At 43.1% G+C, this 20,626-nt stretch overlaps 2 protein-coding genes across 3 annotated transcripts; both read left to right on the forward strand.

Moving 5' to 3' along the window:
* The first annotated feature begins 1,420 nt into the window (after positions 1-1,420).
* pycr3 (pyrroline-5-carboxylate reductase 3) lies at positions 1,421-8,976 on the forward strand. Its single transcript, XM_083911260.1, has 7 exons — positions 1,421-2,033; positions 5,378-5,471; positions 5,555-5,619; positions 5,832-6,011; positions 6,126-6,338; positions 7,796-7,888; positions 8,019-8,976. The coding sequence occupies exons 1-7, from the start codon at positions 1,578-1,580 to the stop codon at positions 8,220-8,222; spliced, it is 1,305 nt and encodes a 434-aa protein (XP_083767386.1). The 5' UTR covers positions 1,421-1,577; the 3' UTR covers positions 8,223-8,976.
* Positions 8,977-10,476: 1,500 nt separating this feature from the next.
* Positions 10,477-19,472, forward strand: eef1db (eukaryotic translation elongation factor 1 delta b (guanine nucleotide exchange protein)). 2 transcript variants are annotated; one of them, XM_083939453.1, is made up of 9 exons: positions 10,477-10,609; positions 15,531-15,648; positions 16,353-16,424; positions 17,433-17,495; positions 17,847-17,928; positions 18,043-18,155; positions 18,249-18,461; positions 18,792-18,986; positions 19,342-19,472. In XM_083939453.1, exons 2-9 carry the CDS (start codon positions 15,535-15,537, stop codon positions 19,378-19,380), a joined length of 891 nt encoding a protein of 296 aa, XP_083795579.1. In that variant the 5' UTR covers positions 10,477-10,609; positions 15,531-15,534; the 3' UTR covers positions 19,381-19,472. The 2 variants fall into 2 exon arrangements, with proteins under 2 accessions (XP_083795579.1, XP_083795580.1); XM_083939454.1 differs by lacking the exon at positions 17,433-17,495.
* The last annotated feature ends 1,154 nt before the right edge of the window (positions 19,473-20,626 follow it).

The following is a 20,626-nucleotide window of genomic DNA, read 5'->3' on the forward strand; positions in this document are numbered from 1 at the left end:
TGGTGCTGGTGCTGGAGCTGGTGCTGGAGCTGGATCTGGTGCTGACTCCCTCACACACAAACACACACAAACACACACACACAGCTGATCAGGATGACAGTTAATGGTTCTCTCCGCCCTGTAGGACGAGGTCACAGCCAATGGGATTTCTCGCATTTTTGGTGGGGAGGGCGGACACACGGGGTGTGTTGGATTTACATCACGGGTGACACGGATCTGCTGTCACCGCCCAACTGTGGAGGACTCAACATGACTCAAGGCTCAGTAAGTGAACGAATGCATGGATTATTAAATGGAGGTAACCAAAAATATGTATTTATCTTTTCTGTTATTAATTATTTATTTATGCATTTATGTATTCATTTGTTTATGCATTTATTTATTCCTTTAAACATGTATCCATGTATGTATGTATTTATTCGTGCATGTATTAACTAACTGATTTCTGTAATTATTTATGTATTCATTTATTTTCTTATTCCTGTATTTATTTATCTAGATATATATTCATGCATGTGTTTATTTCTGCATTTATTTATTAATGTATGTATTTGTACTTTTTATGCATTCATGTATTTATTCATGTATTTATTTATCTATGCATGTATGTATTTCAAGATCTATTTCAGCATTTATCTATCTATTCATTTATATCAAGATTGAATTATTAATGTATTTATTTCTGTATTTGTTCATTTATTTCTGCATTTATTTATTTACGTATTTATTTGTACATTTATTTATGCATTTATTCCTGTATTTATTTATTCATCTATGCATGTGTTTATTTCAAGATTTATTTATTCATTTATTTCAAGATTTATTTATTAATTTAGTTATTCTTCTTTGTTGTTTATTTATTTCAGCATTTATTAAATTTATTCCACGCTTTATTAATTCATTTATTTATTTATTTATTCATTCCAAGCTTTGTTTATTCGTTTAGTTATTTCTGTATTTATTCTTTTATTTATTTCCACATGCATTGACTGAGCCTGATGTTCGGTCCTCCGTAGCCGCCCTCCCGGCGCAGCTGCACGGTGACAGCAAACCAACCCCCCGGTGGTTCCCTGGAAGTCAGCTGCTCGCTCCCGTAGCTGCTCCGGCGTGTTTCCGAGCTGACTCCCGTTCAGATTAAACTACATTTGCATCTTTTCTGAACGCGGGACTCCAGAAAACCAGAAAACACAGCAGGTGAATAAAAACCCTCCCTCCCGCCGACGGTACCCGGCGTTACCCGGCGTTTACCCGCGGCAGCGCCCGTGTTTGTGTCACTCCGTGTTATTTTATGGTTGTCCAGGCAACAAGTAACACGTGCTTTGTACCTTTCTAATCTAATCTGTAGCTGGATTATGTTCTGGCTAGATGCAGCAGCGGGACGTGGTTTATAAAAGACGGTATTTTAACCGTTTACCGGCGCGTTTTTCCCCACCTGTTAGCCTAAAACACGGCTAACGTTCACACCGGGACATGCCGTTAGCGCCTAACTAGCAACCTAGCAACCGTGGACGTTCCACCGTCGGGCTAACGTTCGCTAGCCGTTGGAGCTACGTTGCCACGACAACAACAACGGGACAATGGACGACTGCGGTATAAAGAAGCAGAACTGGGACGTGAAGGAGACGGAGTTGTTTCTGGAAATCCTCAAGGAGCTGGACATGAAGAAGTGCCTGGACGGCAGGAAAGTGCGGAATAACAAGCTGTTCAAAGTGGCGCACAGGCGGATGACAGCCGCGGGCTACCACCGGTCCGTGGACCAGTTAAAGTTCCGCTGGAAACTTCTCAAGAGCGCGTATTACAAGTGCAAGAGGGAGCCCGAGTCCCCGGCACCCACCAAGATCCAGGGCTGGTGGCGGTACGAGAGGACTATGGTAGCAATCATGGAGTCCAGGCACCCGCTGCTCGGAGCCGCTGTCAACTCTGACAGGAACGACGAAGCGACGGAAGACTCGGATGGAGAAGAAGCGTCCATGCTGCTGTGGCCGCCGCAGACATCCTGCCCGGACAATAGCGCCCAGAGCCTGGGTTTAATTGTAGGGGTGATACCGTGGATGCAACATGTAGTCCGTCATTAGATCATAACCACCGTCACCTCATTGCTCCACATGCTGGTAGATGCATGCATGCATAATCACTTTCATAATGCTTCTTGTGAGCAGGACTCTTGGTTGTTTACTAGGTGCACCTCACTAAAACATGTCCTGTCAGACACAGCTGCCCTGCAAGAAACCCTGCATTCATGACAGTTGTGTTTTAAAGTAGGGATCGACCGATGTGGACTTTTATTTCCATCAGATGACCGATACTGATACGGCCGATTTTCTTGAGCCGATATTTGGAGCTGACACTACTTTTGCTCCCTCAGTTTACATCATAGAAATGACACAATGAATATAGCGTCTCCGGCAACACGGAGCTGCCTGTGGACGCCTGTCCGAAATAATACCCGGTCAAAAACTATCTGCAAACGCAGCAGCCCACATCAGCCGACATGATACACCTAAAAATGCAAATATCAGCCGATAATATTGGCCGGCCGATGTATCAGGTCAATCACAAAGAGGCATTTATTCAACCTTATGGTTATTTTAGAGGCGTGTTTTAATGCTGAATTGTACATTTTCCTCTATTGGAAGATGTTTCTTATATTCTGTCCATCCAATTTATATCCATAAGTGTAAACTAATTATTCAAAAGTCAATTAACACATAACATTTAAACAGGTAGTCTCATTGAGGTAAAGGTGTCGTATTCAAGAGAGAGCCTGTGTAAAGAAAGCAGTTTCACTACAACACACAGGTTACACACTGGTTCTACATTAAAGGAAACAATTGCATATAATGAATGATTATGTTTTTGGATATAATATTGTGCACACTTAGCCACAGTGCAAAAAACCATGTCTGAAATGAGAGAATTCAATAACACCAGCCTCCAAAAGCACCACAGTGTTGAATCAGCCCCATTTACACCAAAGCTAAACATTGTTACGTCCATGAAGGTAGGATTTATATCAGGGCTGTGATATTCTGCTGCATGGGTGTCAAACTGATCCAGCAAAGGGCCGTGTGGCTGCAGGTTTTCATTCCAACCAATCAAAAACACACCTGGTCCAACAAATCACCTGTGTGAAGACAGTTCAGGTGATTGAGGAAGTCGACTCAGGTGTGTTCTTGCTTGGTTGGAATGAAACCCTGCAGCTACACGGCCCTTTACTGGATCAGTTTGACACCCATGGTCTACTGCTTTAGTGTGACCTCAGACCTAATAAACTGGCAACATAGTGTAGTTTGTCTTGAGAACAGGTGTGCAGAATGGTTGCCTCAGCAACATATATGCCCACACACAACTCTGGTACAAAAACCTAAGTAAGTTTTCTTGCCGTAGGTCTGTGGGATTTTCTTTGCTCTCGCTTCGTTGCTCGATTATTTTCTTTTAAGTCTCTAGATCAGGCATCTCCTGCTGAAACACACCTGAGTCTATTGAGTATCAACCTGTGACAGACTTCAGCTGCTTGATTACGAGCAGAGCATTTCACTGAGGCGTGTTGGCGCAGGGAGAAACCTACAACCTGCGGGGCAGCGGCCCTCCAGGCGCAGGACTGGAGATGCCTGCTCTAGATTGTGGAAAAGGGTGAAACATGCCCATCACAAGTCCTCAGAGCCCAGAGAGTGACCTCTTCAACAACCAACAGTCAAACACCCATAACCCATAATCCATTCACAACCATATGAAACAGAAATGCGCCAACTCATCACATTTGACATGCAGGACCAAATGTGTCAGATTTCAGCGTAACGAATGATCGACTATCCAAATAGTTAGTGATACATTTTCCGTCCGTTGTCCATGTCCATGATGCCTTCTCTCTGTTTACTGTAGATTCACTTCAGATATCCGAGTGCTCCCGGCTCCAAACACTAACCTACTTTCAGTGACGTCGTTACAAGATGAAGGGAGAAATCAGATTTACAGGCAGACTTACAGCTTCCTCTACCCTGTCACCTCTTATCTGGGTTCAGGATGCAGCTGCAGCACAAAAAGAACCAGAACAGGCAACTTACACTGTGGCAGCACTTATGTGGGAGAAATCTGATTACTGAACTGTTAACCAAGATTTAACACGTTATCCGATTTCATGCCTTCACCTGATTTAACCCAGTGATCAGGTTTCTAGTGTGCATGTTACACAGTCGACAAGCTCCTTCCATCTCTCCGTTGCTCTGCGGTGTTGATGCAGTGGCACCAACGGCTTCTGGACATGTGATAAAGTCCCAAATCGATGCATTGTAGTGGAGCTAAGAAGTTTTACGGTTGTCTTGTAATGTGTGGATTATGGATCAGGCATAGTTTGTTCATTTCCTATTAAAATATTTGCACACATTAAGGGCGCACTCACACTGTCCATCCGTACTGTGCCCAAGCACGTTTCACGGCTAAAGTCTAGTTAGTTTGACCAGTGTGAGTGCAACCGTACCGGTCTTAGGCGCTGTATGCTTGCCGAACACAGCCCGTTTGGGAGAGGTGGGCTTTTGTAGAGCACGTTTGCACTTGTACGAGCACGAGCCTTACGGTGGTTCTGAGGTCATTTCCTGTGCGCCTGTTGGGACGTAGAAAAAAGAAGGAGGGACCATGCGCGGACATTTGAAACAATGGCGGTGAAAGGTTCACGTTGGTGTGATGCGGAGGTGGAGTGTTTACTGCAGATTTGGTCGATGAAAAGATTCAAAAACAGTCGACAAGACGCACAAAAACACTGAGGTCTACGGAAAGATCTGGAAACAAAGATTCTGCTTCTGTCCCACAGCAAGTGTAACTGTGAACAGGAGACAATGCAGACGATAACAGTGTTGAAAAATAAATGTTTATTTAAGTTCAGTAATTTTGTGTTTCATTTTTTATTATTAAATTGTTGTTGTTTTTTATCCGATGCAACGAAAAACATGCGATCAGCCCTGCTCTTGAATTATCTGCATCGCTCACTGAAAAAACCCTCGACCACTATAAAGATGTGCAGTTTATCACATGTGACAAAGAAAAGCATCAGCTGCTCACGTTTGAGATGTGGAACCAGTGAATTTCTGTTGTATTTGCTTATTTGTCATTATCAAAATAGTTCCCGAGTCATTTTCTGTCGTGTGACTAATCAGTTAATAGACTAATCCTTACTGGTGTTGCAGTATCATCGTGTATAACAGAACTGTGATGTGTATGTGTGATATTGTGTAACACCGAGGCCGCTGTGGAAGACGTGTCATGATAGTATTGTGTCGTGGGTTGTCCTGTGATTCACACTGTAGTTTTTAGGTCGTTGTCAAACTATGACGCAGCGTGTTCTTGATGTTTCCACTCAAATCTGTTCTCTTCTCTTCTTTAGATCAAAATGGACCCTGAGATGGACTCGCAGCTGAAGATTGGTTTTATTGGTGCAGGGAACATGGCCTTCGGCATCGCAAAGGGCATCATGGCTGGTGAGTCGTGAGAGAGTCGTTGAGACGGAGCGGAGAGGTTTAAAATAAAGGGGTTAACCGTCTCTTGTGTCTTCCCATTAAAGGAAATGTTCTTCCTGTAAACGTCAAAGTGAGCGCGCCATCCTCCAGGAACCTGGGACGCTTTCAGGTGCTTCTTTTCCCTTCTTTACCTCTCTGTCAGTCAGCGGGGGGTTGGATTGCAGGGCAGTGAGCAGATATGGTTACAGTAAGATCAGGTTCCCTGTTAATGGATGGATGGCCTGCAAACCAATCCACTGTGATGCATGGACAGATTCTGTGTGAGCATTTCTACACGCAGGTGGACATGTGGGTCAGCGACATCTCTGCTTTTGCTTTCAGGAGCTCGGGATTCCTGTCACTCACTCCAACGTGGAGGTGGTCTGTGGGTCCGATGTGGTCTTTGTGGCAGTCAAACCTCACCTGGTTCCAATAGTTCTCAATGAGATCTCGCTACACGTCACTGACCGACACATTATCGTGTCTGTCGCAGCGGGAGTAACACTGGCTACACTGGAAGAGGTGAGAGCCCTTGTGTAATGTTTATTTTTTCACACAAATGATTGATGATGAATGGTGGTTTTGCGGTTCTCTAAAGATGAGTAATATATGTTTTTTTTGCCTTCCGATTCCAAGCTCCTGCCAGAGAATTCAGTTGCCATCAGGTTGATGCCAAATCTCCCATGTTTGGTTCAGGAAGGGGCTCTCCTGTTTGCACGGGGATCCAATGCTAAAGCGGAGGATGGAGCCCTTCTCCGCTCCCTGTTGCATCGCTGCGGTTTGGTGGAGGAGGGGCCTGAGGCCTGGATCGACATCCACACTGGACTGAGCGGGAGCGGAGTCGCTTTTGTGAGTATGCCAGTGTTGTATGGTTTGTTTAGAAGGAAGCCTTTGTACTTTACTGTGACTTCATAATGCTGCTGTCCATTATTCAACGCCATCACTGAGGAGCAGAAGACGATTGGTCGTCAGATACTGAATTGGTGACACTAATGTTTAAACTGTGGTGATCTAAAGGTCAAGCTATTTTCCGTGGCTATTTGTCCACATCACATCCTCAGTGAAGACCGTGCTGGGCTCATTACTCAAAAAACGTAATTAATTACTCATTACTAGTTACTCATTGCAAAAGTAAAGACAGGCAAGGAGCATTTGCGCGAGGCCCAGGTAGTGTGAGTACAAACGGGCTGGCCAGCAGGGGGAGAGGGAGGGGGGGGACAAGTACCCTAAAGCCCGGGGCGCGGTACGGGCGGACAGTGGGAGTGCGTCCTTATGTCTCTGAACAAGCTAAAGAGATGTCTGTATGCTGTGATGTTTGACTGGACAAAAAGTTACTTGACTTGAGCTACTAACTAAGCAAACGTAGCAATATTAAAAAATGCTGCACTAAAAAGACATTTGCTTTTCGCAACAAACTTCTGCCACCAGCTGAAAAAAGCAGAGCAGATGTCAGCAGCTGTAGAGACAAAGTCCAGATCTTTGATGGAAGCTGAGCTAAAGAAAGCGTTCAGAGTGTTTTGTTTGTCCAGATAGTTTGCAAATGATTGTTTACCTGGGAGTCTTCTGTCACCTGTGGCTGGCATTGTCTCAAGGATCTGTCTGAAAGACGGTGAGTTAATTGTGGAGAAGGGCGACATTTCATCCACCAGATATCCAGCCACGAGCTTCATTAGTGGTTTGTCGCCTGCTGCCACGATTAAAAACCAGTTTTGGTTGTTTAGCCACTGAGGAGCTACGGCCGTAGTCGGGTCCATCTTTCCACCCAGTCGCTGCAGCATGACTCCCACGCAAAAATGGGATTAAAAGAATAAAAATCCTAATAATATTACTGATTTTTATTAGTAATTTCTTACTCTACTACTAACTAGTAACATGTTACTGCCCAACACTGCTGAAGACACAGATCCAGTCGGTCTCAGCAAACCGAAACTACAAAATATCTTGACAGATGCATTAATCTCTGATGGTCCCTGTGATGAATGGCCTCTCACAAGTAAGGGCGCACTCACACTCTCTGTCCATAACGTGCCCCGTGCTTTAGGATACTTGTCTCGGCATGGTTGCACTCACACTGGTTAAACGAACTAGACTTTACCCGTAAAACCTGTTTGGGCACGGTACGGATGGACAGTGTGAGTGCATCCTAAGTTTCAAGTCAACCTGATATAAAAAGGAAGGTCAGAAAAGCACAGGACAGATATCTTAAACACTATGAGATGTCATAGTAGTATAGAGTCATCAAGGTTTGTGTGTTTTTCTCTTTGTGTGCACCTTTTAACTGTGAAGCATGTGATCCCTGTCTGCAGGTGTATCTGTTTGCCGAAGCGCTGGCAGAAGGAGCCGTTAAAATGGGAATGCCAAGTGCTCTGGCGCACAGCATCGCATCTCAAACTGTTCTGGTCTGTCTGAATGTCTTACTGTGTGCGCTTTTGTATAACCGTAGCAACATCAGCACTTTCAATAATTTCTAAGGATACTGTGTTTCATGTGTGTTCGTCACTCATCGAGCCTCTGCTCCATCTGTCGCAGGGTGCCGGGAGATTGTTACGTGAGTCTGGGAAGCATCCAGCTCAGCTCCGCTCTGAAGTCTGCACCCCAGGCGGGACCACCATCTACGGGCTTCACACCCTGGAGCAGGGCGGGTTGAGGGCGTGCACCATGAGCGCTGTGGAATCTGCCACGGAGAGAGCCAGGGAGCTCGGCCAGAAGTCCGCCCCAGGATCCAGGAAATGACGGCTGCTGCTGTTTGCCTTAACGTTATGGACTTACTTCAAGACTGACAACCAAGTGACTTTGTGGTTCAACAGAGACGCAGCGGGACCTGTTTGTTTTTATTCCTTTTCTTTTCCCTTGAACCATTTCAGACATATTTCCTCTGTCTCATGTCCGTGATCACAGAGATTTGTTGTGAGCAAAAAGGAAATATTGGCTTAATCTCAACATTGACACTAAATGATTTGATTGTAACCTTGTGATCTCTTTTGAGAGATTGTCTTCTTTTACATGCACACCAATAATACAATCTGTTTCTGATTCAGGCAGTAACCCAAACTGATTACTCCCATAGGTGTGGATATCATAATCACAATAATCACAATAAGATCCACAGTGAGGGTGTCCCCAACTACGAATTTGTTTGAATCATTGGATCGTCAACTGTTCGAGTTCACCCCTAATGCACAGTGATTCTATGATTGTCCCAATATTGAGTCCAGAGGGAAACATAAATGAATATAGAGAGGGAGACTTAATTTAACAAACTATACTCTGCAGCACCCATCAGTCCAAGAAGCGACTTGTATAAAAAAGCCTTACTAACCATGATCGGGTTATTATGTGCATGATATGTGGAGTACAGAATGGATGTGTTTAATTATATTAAATTACAGTATTTAATATTTGGCCAAATAAAGCACAACACTTAAATTTGGTTGAGGTAAAGATGGTGGTTGTGCAGGTGCTGATAAGGTGAAGGTAACATCTACAGTAGTTGCTGGATTTGTGAAAAACACAATGTTGAGAAAATGATTATGATCCACGATGCCAAGTAGCATATACATTCATAAAGTGTCCTATGAACTTGCTCCCTGTGTGCAGTGCCTTATTTTGTTGTTGAGGTCTTGCATGTCGCTTTTTAACGGTTTGGATTTTCTGCCGAGTCGTCACCTTGGACTTCAGGAAACTGTTCTTTGACCAGATGTTTCATTGATTTATCCAGTAATCTGCAGATTAACCAGTAATGAAAATAACAAGTGTTGCAGCTTTAATCTCACCAATAGGTCCAGTTTGTAGCTCTTTTCATGCTTTTAATTTCAACCCCATTGATTGATGTACAATGCATTGAAACCCCATGTGTAACTGAAAATAGCATAACAGCACATTTTAATTGTTTGAAAGTGATATTCTTATTTAGGATTTGATGAAAGCAACACATTTTAAAACAGGTGTGAGTCCAGTCCACCGCTGGTTTTAGTCTTTCTTGCCACTGCATTAGACTTCCAGGTTTACCACATGATGCCATAAACAGTAAAAGCCTGGTTCTCAAACTTTGTTCATGACGTACCACCTCAGAAAATATCAGGCTCTCCCAGGTCCCACCACTAAGACCAGTGTTAGAATACAGCAGCGTGGGCCGACACTGTTCAGCTACGGACAGGAGGTTTGTTCCTGATCAGAAGATTATTTACTGTTGACTGTCTTCAGCCATGACTTCAGTTTCAGAAGGACCGCTCTAAATATTCTCCTCCTGATCCACACTTCTCTTCCTAATAGTTCCCATTTGGAGCCACGATTGCAGTGTTTTTAAACTAATAATTTTACCTCTGCTTACTCGGTCGCCCCTCCTTGTGGCCCAATTGTTGAAAAATGTGTGCTGAAATGCCCTCTAGGAGGCAAAACATGGTCAAAATGTGTGCTAAAGTGCCCTCTAGGAGCCAAAACATGGTCAAAATGTGTGCTAAAGTGCCCTCTAGGAGTCATAATGTGTGCTAAAGTGCCCTCTCCAGTGGTGATGACACACTATATGTGCCTTTTTTTCGTTTGTCGTGCACGCCACTGAAGATGGTCAGGAAGCAGGCTGATATTAAAACAAACCTATTACAGGAAATGCTCGACTTATTTTAAAATTAAATTTCACGGATCTTAGAAGTTGAAGTGTTTTCCTCCAAAAGCTGTATTTCGACAGTACTGATTCTATTTATTTATTAATTGTTTCCTTTTTTATTTTGGAGATCCTTTCAGGTCCCACCGGAGAGAGCGTGAGCACCAGTGGACTAGGAGGACAAATGTAAAATATATATATATAGGAAGAGGTTCTTTAAACTACATTTAGATCCAATCTTTGTCTTTATGATTATGTAAAATAATCTACAGTAATAAACAGCCACTGCTTCAGTTTGATCTGGTTTTACTGTATCATTGAGTCAACACAGATTTATCATCAGGAAACATTAATGAAGCATAACCCCCCCTGCCCCCATCACCCCCCTCCCCCGCTGCTGCTTCCTCCTCCTCCTCCTCTTCCTCCTCCTCCTCTTCCTCCTTCTTGTCACTCTCGGCTGGAGAAGCACGCGTTGTGTCCACCGGCCTGCTCTCAAACAGAAAAGACACCAAACCCAGCAGTAAGTACCGGTAACGCTGACTGACAGCTGAGCTTTCAGCCCAGGGATGAATGTTCATAGCGACTCACTTCAGAGACGTTTCAGGTAATGAGTGTTGCCTGTTAGCCGAGGTTAGCTCAGATGCTAGCTGAACGGGGGGCTGCCTGCTCGTGCTAACGCCGCCCAGAGCGCCTCTCACGCCGGCTGGACACCGGCTTCAGCACCCGCTGTAATGCACCGACATTTTATATAAACGTGTAAATGGGAAACTAACGCTTTAAAGTCGTGTTAATAATAACATGTGTCCCGTGAAATGACTGTTTCGTTATTAGCTGCTACGAGATGAAAGACTAAAGCTAACGCTGAGGTTAGCAGGGCACACCTTGATGACGTCATCTGTTTTAATGTCTCTTCATTAACATCCTGCACGACAGGTTTTTAGTCCAGGACATTAACAGTGACGCACGTCTGACCTTTAAGTGAAAGTCTTTTAAAACAGGGCCTATTCTTAATGAAATTTATAATGTAATTTTAAGATTTGGGCTTTAGGGTGGCTCCTTGTTAAAGTGGGGTATTCTGTTTAAACCCTACAACAGACTTAGGGAGGTTAATGGTAAGTTCTGCATGTGCCTTAAAGGGTAAATCACTGCACTCCACCCTTTCCTGGGCTCGTGTTCTGCATCTGACCCTGTAATTTACCTCCATTATGAATCAGGGAGCTGCCCCACAGGCATCACTGTGACATGGTTTAGAAGCATCCTGAATAAAGTGGATGCTATTGGACTGCATCACAGACAGTTGGCAGAGGTTGTTTGACGTGACTTCTCCAAATCACGACCACATGTCGATGTTTACTGATGTGCACAGTGAAATGGATGAAGCTGGCAATATTTTCATTTCATTTACAGGGGTGTGTTGATAGTGAAATCTATGCATAATCTAATATATCACTTATGTAATGACCGTTAAGATTAATATATTTCTGTGTTGTCTGAACTGTTTTTTTGCAAAATGTAGTATTTTATTAAAAATCTTTAAAGTGAGTATTCCTGATGATGTTGACGTGTGCCCCCTGAGTTTTGATCTGTCCGTAGCTGTACGCCCTTGTCGGTTTCGTTGTTTTGCGAGGTGGTGATTGTTAAAATTTCTTCTTTCAATGGCTTGCGGTTAACTGGATGAAAAGAACGTGTCGAGCGTTTGGCTTTGAACACTAGTTTAAGTTCAACACCTTCACCCAGGAAGGTGAGTTAAATGCCTGAATGAGATTATTTAAGTATTCTTTAGCGGGAAATGCCTTCCCAACACAGTTCCCAGATCCATATAAGAAGTGTATTGGTGTTCATCAGTATCATTGTTACTAACCTCCACACGGTGGAACATTAAGGGAATGCATTTCCTGTATTGCAACAGAGTAATGTAATGTCATAAAAAAACAAAACAGCATGGCTTGCACAATGTGAAACCTTAACACTTACTGAGTTTGTTTGCTTGCATGGACATGTTAGTGTTGTTCACAGATCCGTCAATCTCAGTTTGAATTTGACTTTTTTTCTGTAATATATTTTCCTTTAAACCACAGGTGTCAAACTGATCCAGTAAAGGGCCGTTTGGCTGCAGGTTTCCATTCCAACCAAGCAAGATCACACCTGACTTGACTTCCTCAATCACCTGAACTGCCTTCACACAGTTGATTTGTTGGACCAGGTGTGTTTTTGATTGGTTGGAATGAAAACCTGCAGCCACACGGCCCTTTACTGGATCACTTTGACACCCATGCATTAGACTGTTTTGCATGCTTTCATGTCATGGTGTCATGTCTCGTGCCTCACTTGTAAAGCTCAAAATGAAACTGTTCACTAAAGAGTGACGGGGAAAGAAAGCTCTAAATTATGTGTCGGTTAGACGTGGCACATGCTTTAATTTGTGAATATTAAAAACCCATTTATATATGAGGAGCTCTTTTACAAAACGCTATAAATCCATTTTAATAGTTTTCAGGAAAATTACTTTTTTTACCCAGACCCACACATTTGGTTAATATTCAGTTTATCTTGTCAAAATGGTTTTTATGGCTCAGTCTGAACATGTTGAACGGACGGACGACACAAAAAATTCTCCCGCTTCAGAGCGCCGCCATGTTGGATCGCATAGAACGCTCACTGGATTCTGATTGGTCGAGAGGACGTATCGTATCGCAGTTAGGCTAAAAATAGGTTTGGCGCTGGTCGCGGTTTGGAAAGGAACTGCATCTTGAGACCATTTTAAACAAGGAAATACAGAGATTTGGCAGAAACACTGAAGCAGTGAAAAGGTTCTGTTTACGCCCAAGTTGCTCAAACTCATTATTTTAAAACTTGGCTTTCATCTCGTTTTGGAAAAGAGCTCTTCAAATGTATGTTGTGGGTAATGGGAGAAACCAGGGGGTGTGTCTTGGTTGTCATACACAGACGTACTGCTGCATTTTCTGCACGAGACATCCACTGAATATATTTTTATATATACGTTTTATATAAATGCCTTTGCAGGGTGAGCATAAATACGACGGGCTAGTGTTATGATAGCACTGCAGAAAGCTACAGTGTCACTTAAAGTCGTATATAGAATAAGCTGAAAACAAAGAATCTGCCCTGAAAAATACATTTTCCAGTCTGGCTGAATGGAGCTTAGCATCGTCTCCTTTTTTCATACACTTAATGCTTAACATGTATGCGATTTCATCCCACGTCATGTCTTTATAAGCAATGTTGGGTTTTTACAAGGATTTATTCGTAGGTGTAAATCACTTGGGTCATAATTTGGTAGCAGGAAAAACTGCAACTCGAATGCATTTTGTATTTTTGGCTTCAGTTAGAGTCAAAAGCTTGAACACCAGTGTTTATTTTCCCTTGTAGGACTTACTCGGCTTCTGCTGTGCATGATTTTGGATGATACTGACTTGACAAACCACAAACAAGTAGATGCCATTCTGTGAACATTTTAAGTTCATCTGCATGGAGTTTTTCTAATTTCCTGCATGACTTTCTCTACGACTGATTTGTCGTCTGAACAAAGGACATGTTTGTATTTGACGCTGCTTCATTTGTATCAATCCCTTTATGTCTCTTAACCTTCCTGCGTCTCTCTAACTAATCCAAAAGCCTGTACCTGTTGTTCTCTTTTTTTTCCTGCAACGGATCAAAGATGATGTCTAAGAAGATCCCCCAGTGCTCTGCACTGGATCAGTCGGAGCTCGATCAGCCTCCCAGCCATTGTCAGGTGGAGCGGTCGGCAAATGCAGCCCCCGGGTGTAGGAAAAAGGCTGAATCGGGTCAAAGAAACGGTGAGACGGCGTCATCGTCCCCCGAGAGTGGCAGCTTGAATGGAGATGGAAAGCGCAGCGGGAAAAGCCGCCGCCGCAAGAAACGTTCCTCCAATCCTGAGAGTCGTCCTGAGGTGAAGGTTGACAGTAATACCAAAAATGAAGAGAAGCCAGACAAAAGGACCAGCCAGCCACCATCCGACCCCCGCGCTGGTCTGATTGGCCTGCAGTCTGAGTGTGCTAATGTGTGGTTTGAGCGCAGCGTCTACGAGCGAGCCGAGAGCCTCTACCAGTGCTGGCTGGCGAGCTCCTCCAATGGGACCACCAAGTCAAACCGCTCACCTCCAGCCCCAGGGAAACACTCAAACTCTCCACCCACTGTGGCTCCATCTTCCTCAGGATTGGTGTGCCACCACGGCGATCAAGTGGCCTGCCACCATGTCGTCCAGGCGGTGTGGGTGAACAAGACGACCTTTGACCAAGCAGAACGCCGCTATGTGGAAGAATCGATGCAGCCACCCGTTCCAAACTCTCTGGACCTCCCGTCCCCACCGAACCGCTCCATCGCACCAGGAACACCCGATGAAGGATATCAGTCTCTAGCCCCGACACCCGCGACCCCTGTCAACCAACAAGCAGCTGTCACGCCAACCAATCGGCAGTCTATTAACGGACTGCCCCGCATCCCCGTGGAGCTGCTCAGAGACGTGTGGCTAGAGAAACCGCTGTATGACCGCGCCGAAGCAGCCTTCTACCAGAATCTGTACGGTAACAACTCCTCCAAACGGTCCAGCTGCGCCTCCACTTCCAGAAGTAGCGACCACCCTCAAAGTCTCGTGGAAGAAGAGGAGGAAGAAGATGAAGAGGTGGCGGTGGAGGAGAAACGGGTGGTCCAGCAGGGTAAAGCAGAAGTTTTCCACGCTTTGCTCCCTATTCAGGAGGAAGAGGAGCCGGCTGAGCTCCCAGAGAAGGAAGACGTGTCGGGGGCTGGGGTCCGCTACTACGTTCACCCGGACAGCGAGCGGGTGTGGCTGGACAAGTGGCGCTATGATGCTGCAGAGAGCCGTTTCCATGGTTACAGTGGAAGTGAAGCTGTGGCGGCGAAGAAGGGTCGGAGGCCAGAAGCAGCATCAGTTGCCTCCAACGCCCCACTGAGGGACAAGTATGACCAAAGCGGGAGAATGGAGTCGCTCCAGATGTTTCCCTTTTACCTTTCATTGTTTTTTCTTTACGTAATCATGGGTTTCCACTTCTCTTTTCATTTTTGAATGTGTGAGCATTTTTCTTGTTGTTTTTTTCATTATTCTGGGTTCATTCATTCTTTATTTCTTGTGGTTTGTTTGAGAGTTTCCCGAGTGACTTGTTTGTATGAACCATCGTTGTGTTTCGCCAACTTAACTTCATTTAAAGTTTCCTTTGTATAGTTGTGTTGGGGTGGTGTAGATTAAAACATACAATAAGCCATTTTAAGATGGGACATTTTAACGCTAATAGGTTACTGTGAATATAGATCACACATCAGATCATTTTAAGTATTATTTTGTAACTAGTAATAGTAATTCAGATTGTTTTCTTCTCATCCCTGACCTCCTGTGTCCTGTTCACACATCCCTCTCTCGTCCCTCCTTGCTCTCTCCTCTGTAGCACCATGACTTCAGCGGCCTTTCTCGCCCAGGAGAAGATCTGGTTTGACAAAACTCGCTACGACGAGGCAGAGAGACGCTTCTACGAGGGCACGAACGGCTCCTCAGAAACGACGCAGGTACCCGCACTCGCTGTCCCAGAGGTTCAGTTTATCTTCTGCTTTAAGATGTCACTCTTTACATCGGACGTAGCAAAATTGCACAAATGTTTAAACATGGCCGAAAGAACGAGGTCGCGGGTACAAGTGGCCGAAATGTGTTTTCTCAGGAGGGGGGCTGGAGTCTCCCTTAGAGAGAGGGGGAGAAGTTCGGGAGGCCTCAGGGAAGACCCAGGACCAGGTGGAGAGATTATATCTCCACACTGGCCTGTGAACGCCTCAGGATCCCCCAGTTAGAGCTGGTTAATGTGGCCCGGGAAAGGGAAGTTTGGGGTCTCCTGCTAGAGCTGCTGCCCCCGCGACCTGACCCCGGATAAGCGGTTAAAGATGAGATGTTTGAACATTATGTCAGTTATAAAACACGGGAAGCATTTTCCAACGATCTGTTCTCCCCCCCCCATCACCCCTTCCTTATCCATGTGGGCATCATTAATGTTAGTTCTTTGCATTTTCTATCTCTACCGGAAACTTATCTGGTCAAGACTCTGGTATTATTACTCAGCCCTTATCTGGAGACATCGTTAAAAAAAAAAAGACAGACGGACAGACAGTCTATCCACACTGCACATGAGATAAAGAAACAAATGTACAACATTGGAGTCATAGAGCTACAGAGATACAAAACACAAAGCACTCGTCTCTGACTTCTATTCTCCTTCTTTAAGGATGCCGGCGCTAACACCATTCTGCAAGACATCGCTCGGGCCCGAGAGAACATCCAGAAGTCTCTAGCAGGAGTAAGTTCATGTTATTCTATTTTATTCTATTCTTTTTACAGTTCCCCTGCTGACAGGTAAAAATCAGTTTAAAAATGCAGACAAGCTAATCTTTGGCCACACTGTAACCTTTTGTGGAGCCACGCCTGTCTTGCGTTTTTTTTGTAGCCAATCAAATGCATTTAGTGTTACCATTTGCTTTTATTTCTTTCATCTCATCCTTTCATCCGTGCTGGTAATAAGAGCATTTGTGTAGCTGATGGTTACAACAGAAAGAGAAAGCCTTAATTGTTACTATACAATGCAACAAAATTAGGAGTGCTGCTCCTGACCAGTGTTATAAAAGACATCACAAATACAAAAACAATTTAAGCAAACATCCTAACAGCTGACGACACAGGCTCAAACATAACTCAGTGTACTTTTGCACTGGAATAAATGATTACATTTCACTGATATGGATGTAATTAGTGCCGTTAAAATCAGATTTTTAATTTATTGGATGTAATTTTTTAGGCATGGAACGAAATTTCATGTCACTCGTGAGGATATTCATGTCCCCTCATTATCCTGATAATGGAAATTCACCACGATTAACTTATTGTGGCTGTTTTTTTTTCGCAACCTGCATAAAAAGTTATATCGTCCCATTCCTAGAAATTCGTACATGCTTATGATTTGTTTGACAGATTTGAGCTTGTTTAGTTAAATGTTCATGTCATTTCGCTGTTGTGGACAGGTTAAAATTAGGGATGCTAATTTTGTGTGACCAATAGCCGACCCTCGTTAACTGATCGTTGACAATTTGACAGATAACCCAGTTGACCCTCAGTCCTCATCAGTGTAGTGGTACTTAAAGTTCAGGTAGGAGCTCGGTGGTCAGCTGAAGCAATACAAACCTTGCTCTACAGAGACGTGGGTGTCTTCAATAGCCTCTCAGCTCTGCAGCGTTTCCTTGGTCACTCCTCCTACAGGCACTCCTCTATCCCTCCCCCTTTTTTCATGCTTTAAATCCCCTGCTTCCCCCAGCTGAAGAAAACACTGTGTAAAAGAGGGTCTGCTCAACCTCCCCTGAGCCAACAGTCCCAGATTGTAAGTGCCGCCAAGCCTTGTGTGCCGCTCTGTCAGTGGGCCTCGCTGACATCCACGCTTGAGTTTGAGTTTATTAGACCAGCTTTTAGATGATATCTTTGTGTGGAGTGATTCAGACCACGTCCCAGTAGCTGCTTATCACTTATATCCATCTATAGCTCCTGTGTCTGCCACCACAGTCTGGCTGTGGATGCTTCTGAGATGGACACTTGCTGTGTGTTGCGTGTTCACATATGTGGTCTGCTTAGTAGTCCTGGGTTTGATGAGAGGACTTAATGTAATATTCTGGTTTGGCCATTAGATGTCGCTCTCTCCTTACACCATTGATTCTTTTCTCTTGTTACTGTGCAGAGCAGCAGCAGTGCAGCTGATCCTGGAGAGATCATCTGTCGCATCAAGAGCCTGGAGCTGGAGAACCAGAGCTTGTACAAAGGTGTGTTTGTTTGTCCACTGCAACAGTCATGGACATTTATTTCAACATATGCCTTTTTTCATGACTATTTTCGACATGCTGTACTACTTTTTTTAACGTATTGTATTTCTATAGTCGTGGACGACTTGAGGGCTGCACTTTCCAAACTTGAATGTCGGGTATCAGTTCTGGAGAAATCTCCCGTAGCTGTGACCCCCTCTACCACTCCTTCAGTACCCTGCACAAATGTGAGTTCATACCCACTGCTTTTATCTAATCAGTCCTCCTGTACATCACTATGAATCCATGTGTAAGCGTGTGGTTATTGTTACTCTTCTCAGGGCACTTCAGTGCAGCAAAAGACCCCGGCCCCAGTTAAAGATGAGGAGGAGGAAGAAGAAGAGGATGATGATGATATCGACCTGTTTGGTAGTGACGATGATGACGAAGAGGCAGATAAACTCAAAGAGCAGAGGTTGAAAGAGTACGCAGAGAAGAAGGCCAAGAAGCCTGGCATCATCGCAAAGTCTTCTATCTTATTGGATGTCAAACCTGTGAGTCTGCACTCAGATTTACATGAAAGTCAAAGTCGGTGTCTCTGACAGGAGCCTGAAACTATGGATTAAAACCAGGCATAGCTACATATCAGAATCTGCTTTATTGGCTAAGAAGGTGCACACATACAATGACTTTGACTCAACTTTAATTAGAATCAATGAACTTGTGTGTGTACAGTTCAAAGAACAATTCACAGGTAGATGGATGCATATGTACATAAATGTACAGTGTCTATATACACAACGTTTTTTTAAGTCAAAGTAAAGAAAGTTGAATTCTGACTCTGTGTGTGCCTTTCATCTTGTCCCCTTCTTTCTTTTTTTTAGTGGGACGATGAAACAGACATGGCGAAGCTGGAGGAGTGTGTGCGCTCGGTGCAGGCGGATGGGCTCTTATGGGGCATGTCCAAACTGGTTCCTGTGGGTTATGGCATCAAGAAGCTCCAGATTTCATGTGTGGTGGAAGACGACAAGGTGGGGACAGACATGTTAGAAGAAGAAATCACCAAGTTTGAAGACTACGTAAGTACTGTGCCCAATGTGCACTTATTTACAATACAATGCAACTATTGTAATGTGTCCGGTTTATTGTCAGTGGAACTTTTTCCAGTGCCAAATTTTAAAGTCTCTGTCCTGACTCACTAATGAAATGGCAACTGTAAGTGCCTGAGAAGCAGAATCATTGACATTGTCTGCACATTGCTTCCCTTATGTGTCAAAATGGGGCTTGAACAAAAGTATACTATAACAATAATTTGCCGAACAGTTTTGTAAGATAAATCAAAAATCTTATTGTAGAGAATAACCCTGGTACTATTGCATTTAAAATATTGGTTGACAGCTATTGAAGTGGTTTGTTCTTTTTGTTCTGTTTCAGATCCAGAGTGTCGACGTAGCAGCTTTCAACAAGATCTGATTCCAATGTCTCTTTCTGTCTTTCGTCACACCTTGTTTCTGTGCTGATTGTTGCAATGGTCAGTAATAATAAAACCAAACTCTTGCACTGACGTTATTGTCTCGTGAATTAGTATCTGTCAAACAACACAACCTATAATGTAATGAAATATTATTATATATATATGTCAAAAAATGCATGAATCAGAAAAAAAGTCATAGTATGATGAAAAAGGTCATATTGTGATGAAAAAGGTCATAGTGTGATGAAAAAAGTCAGTGTGATAAAGGTCATAGTAGGAAGAAAAAAGTCAGTGTGATGAAAAATGTCATGAAAAAAGTCATGGTATGATGAAAAAGGTCATAGTGTGATGAAAAAAGTCATAGTATAATGAAAAAATGAAAAACCCTAAACCCAACCCTAACCCTAAACCCCTAAGCCTAACTATGACTTTATTGAAAAAGTCATAGTATGAAGAGAAAAGTCATTAAAAAAGTCAAAGTATGATGAAAAACGTTATGCAAAAAGTCATAGTATGAAGAGAAAAGTCATAGTTTGATGAAAAAGGTCATGAAAAAAGTCAGTTTGATGAAAAAAGTCATAGTAGGAAGAAAAAAGTCAAAGTATGATGAAAAAAAGTCACAGTATGAAGAGAAAAGTCATAGTTTGATGAAAAAGGTCATAGAATGATGAAAAAAGTCAGTTTGATGAAAAAAATCATAGAATGATGAAAAAAGTCATAGAATGATGAAAAAAATCATAGAATGATGAAAAAAGTCATAGAATGATGGAAAAAAGTCACAGTATGATGAAAAAGGTCATGAAAAAAGTCAGTTTGATGAAAAAAGTCATAGTATGATGAAAAAAGTCATAGAATGATGAAAAAAGTCAGAATGATGAAAAAAGTCAAAGTATGATGAAAAAAGTCATAGAATGATGAAAAAAGTCATAAGATAAAAAAAAGTCATAGTATGATGAAAAAAGTCATGAAAAAAGTCATAGTATGATGAAAAAAGTCACTGTATGAAGAAAAGGGTCATAAAAAGTCATAGTATGATGAAAAAGTCATAGAATGATGAAAAAAGTCATAGAATGATGAAAAAAGTCATAGAATGGTGAAAAAAGTCATAGAATGATGAAAAAAGTCAAAGTATGATGAAAAAAATCATAAGATAAAAAAAGTCATAGTATGATGAAAAAAGTCATGAAAAAAGTCATAGTATGATGAAAAAAGTCACTGTATGAAGAAAAGGGTCATAAAAAGTCA

Source organism: Echiichthys vipera (genome assembly GCF_963691815.1).
Source record: "Echiichthys vipera genome assembly, chromosome: 3".
NCBI classification, from domain to species: Eukaryota; Metazoa; Chordata; class Actinopteri; order Perciformes; family Trachinidae; genus Echiichthys; species Echiichthys vipera.

What these genes read in the sequence shown, in the direction of transcription:
- pycr3 (XM_083911260.1), top strand. Translation starts at nt 1,578, where the DNA reads ATGGACGACTGCGGTATAAAGAAGCAGAACTGGGACGTGAAGGAGACG. An exon ending in CCCAGAGCCTGGGTTTAATT is followed by an intron (nt 2,034 to 5,377) that starts GTAGGGGTGATA and finishes TCTCTTCTTTAG; the next exon opens with ATCAAAATGGACCCTGAGAT. An exon ending in TCGCATCTCAAACTGTTCTG is followed by an intron (nt 7,889 to 8,018) that starts GTCTGTCTGAAT and finishes CATCTGTCGCAG; the next exon opens with GGTGCCGGGAGATTGTTACG.
- eef1db (XM_083939453.1), top strand. Translation starts at nt 15,535, where the DNA reads ATGACTTCAGCGGCCTTTCTCGCCCAGGAGAAGATCTGGTTTGACAAA. An exon ending in CTTCAGTACCCTGCACAAAT is followed by an intron (nt 18,156 to 18,248) that starts GTGAGTTCATAC and finishes TACTCTTCTCAG; the next exon opens with GGCACTTCAGTGCAGCAAAA. An exon ending in TCTTATTGGATGTCAAACCT is followed by an intron (nt 18,462 to 18,791) that starts GTGAGTCTGCAC and finishes TCTTTTTTTTAG; the next exon opens with TGGGACGATGAAACAGACAT.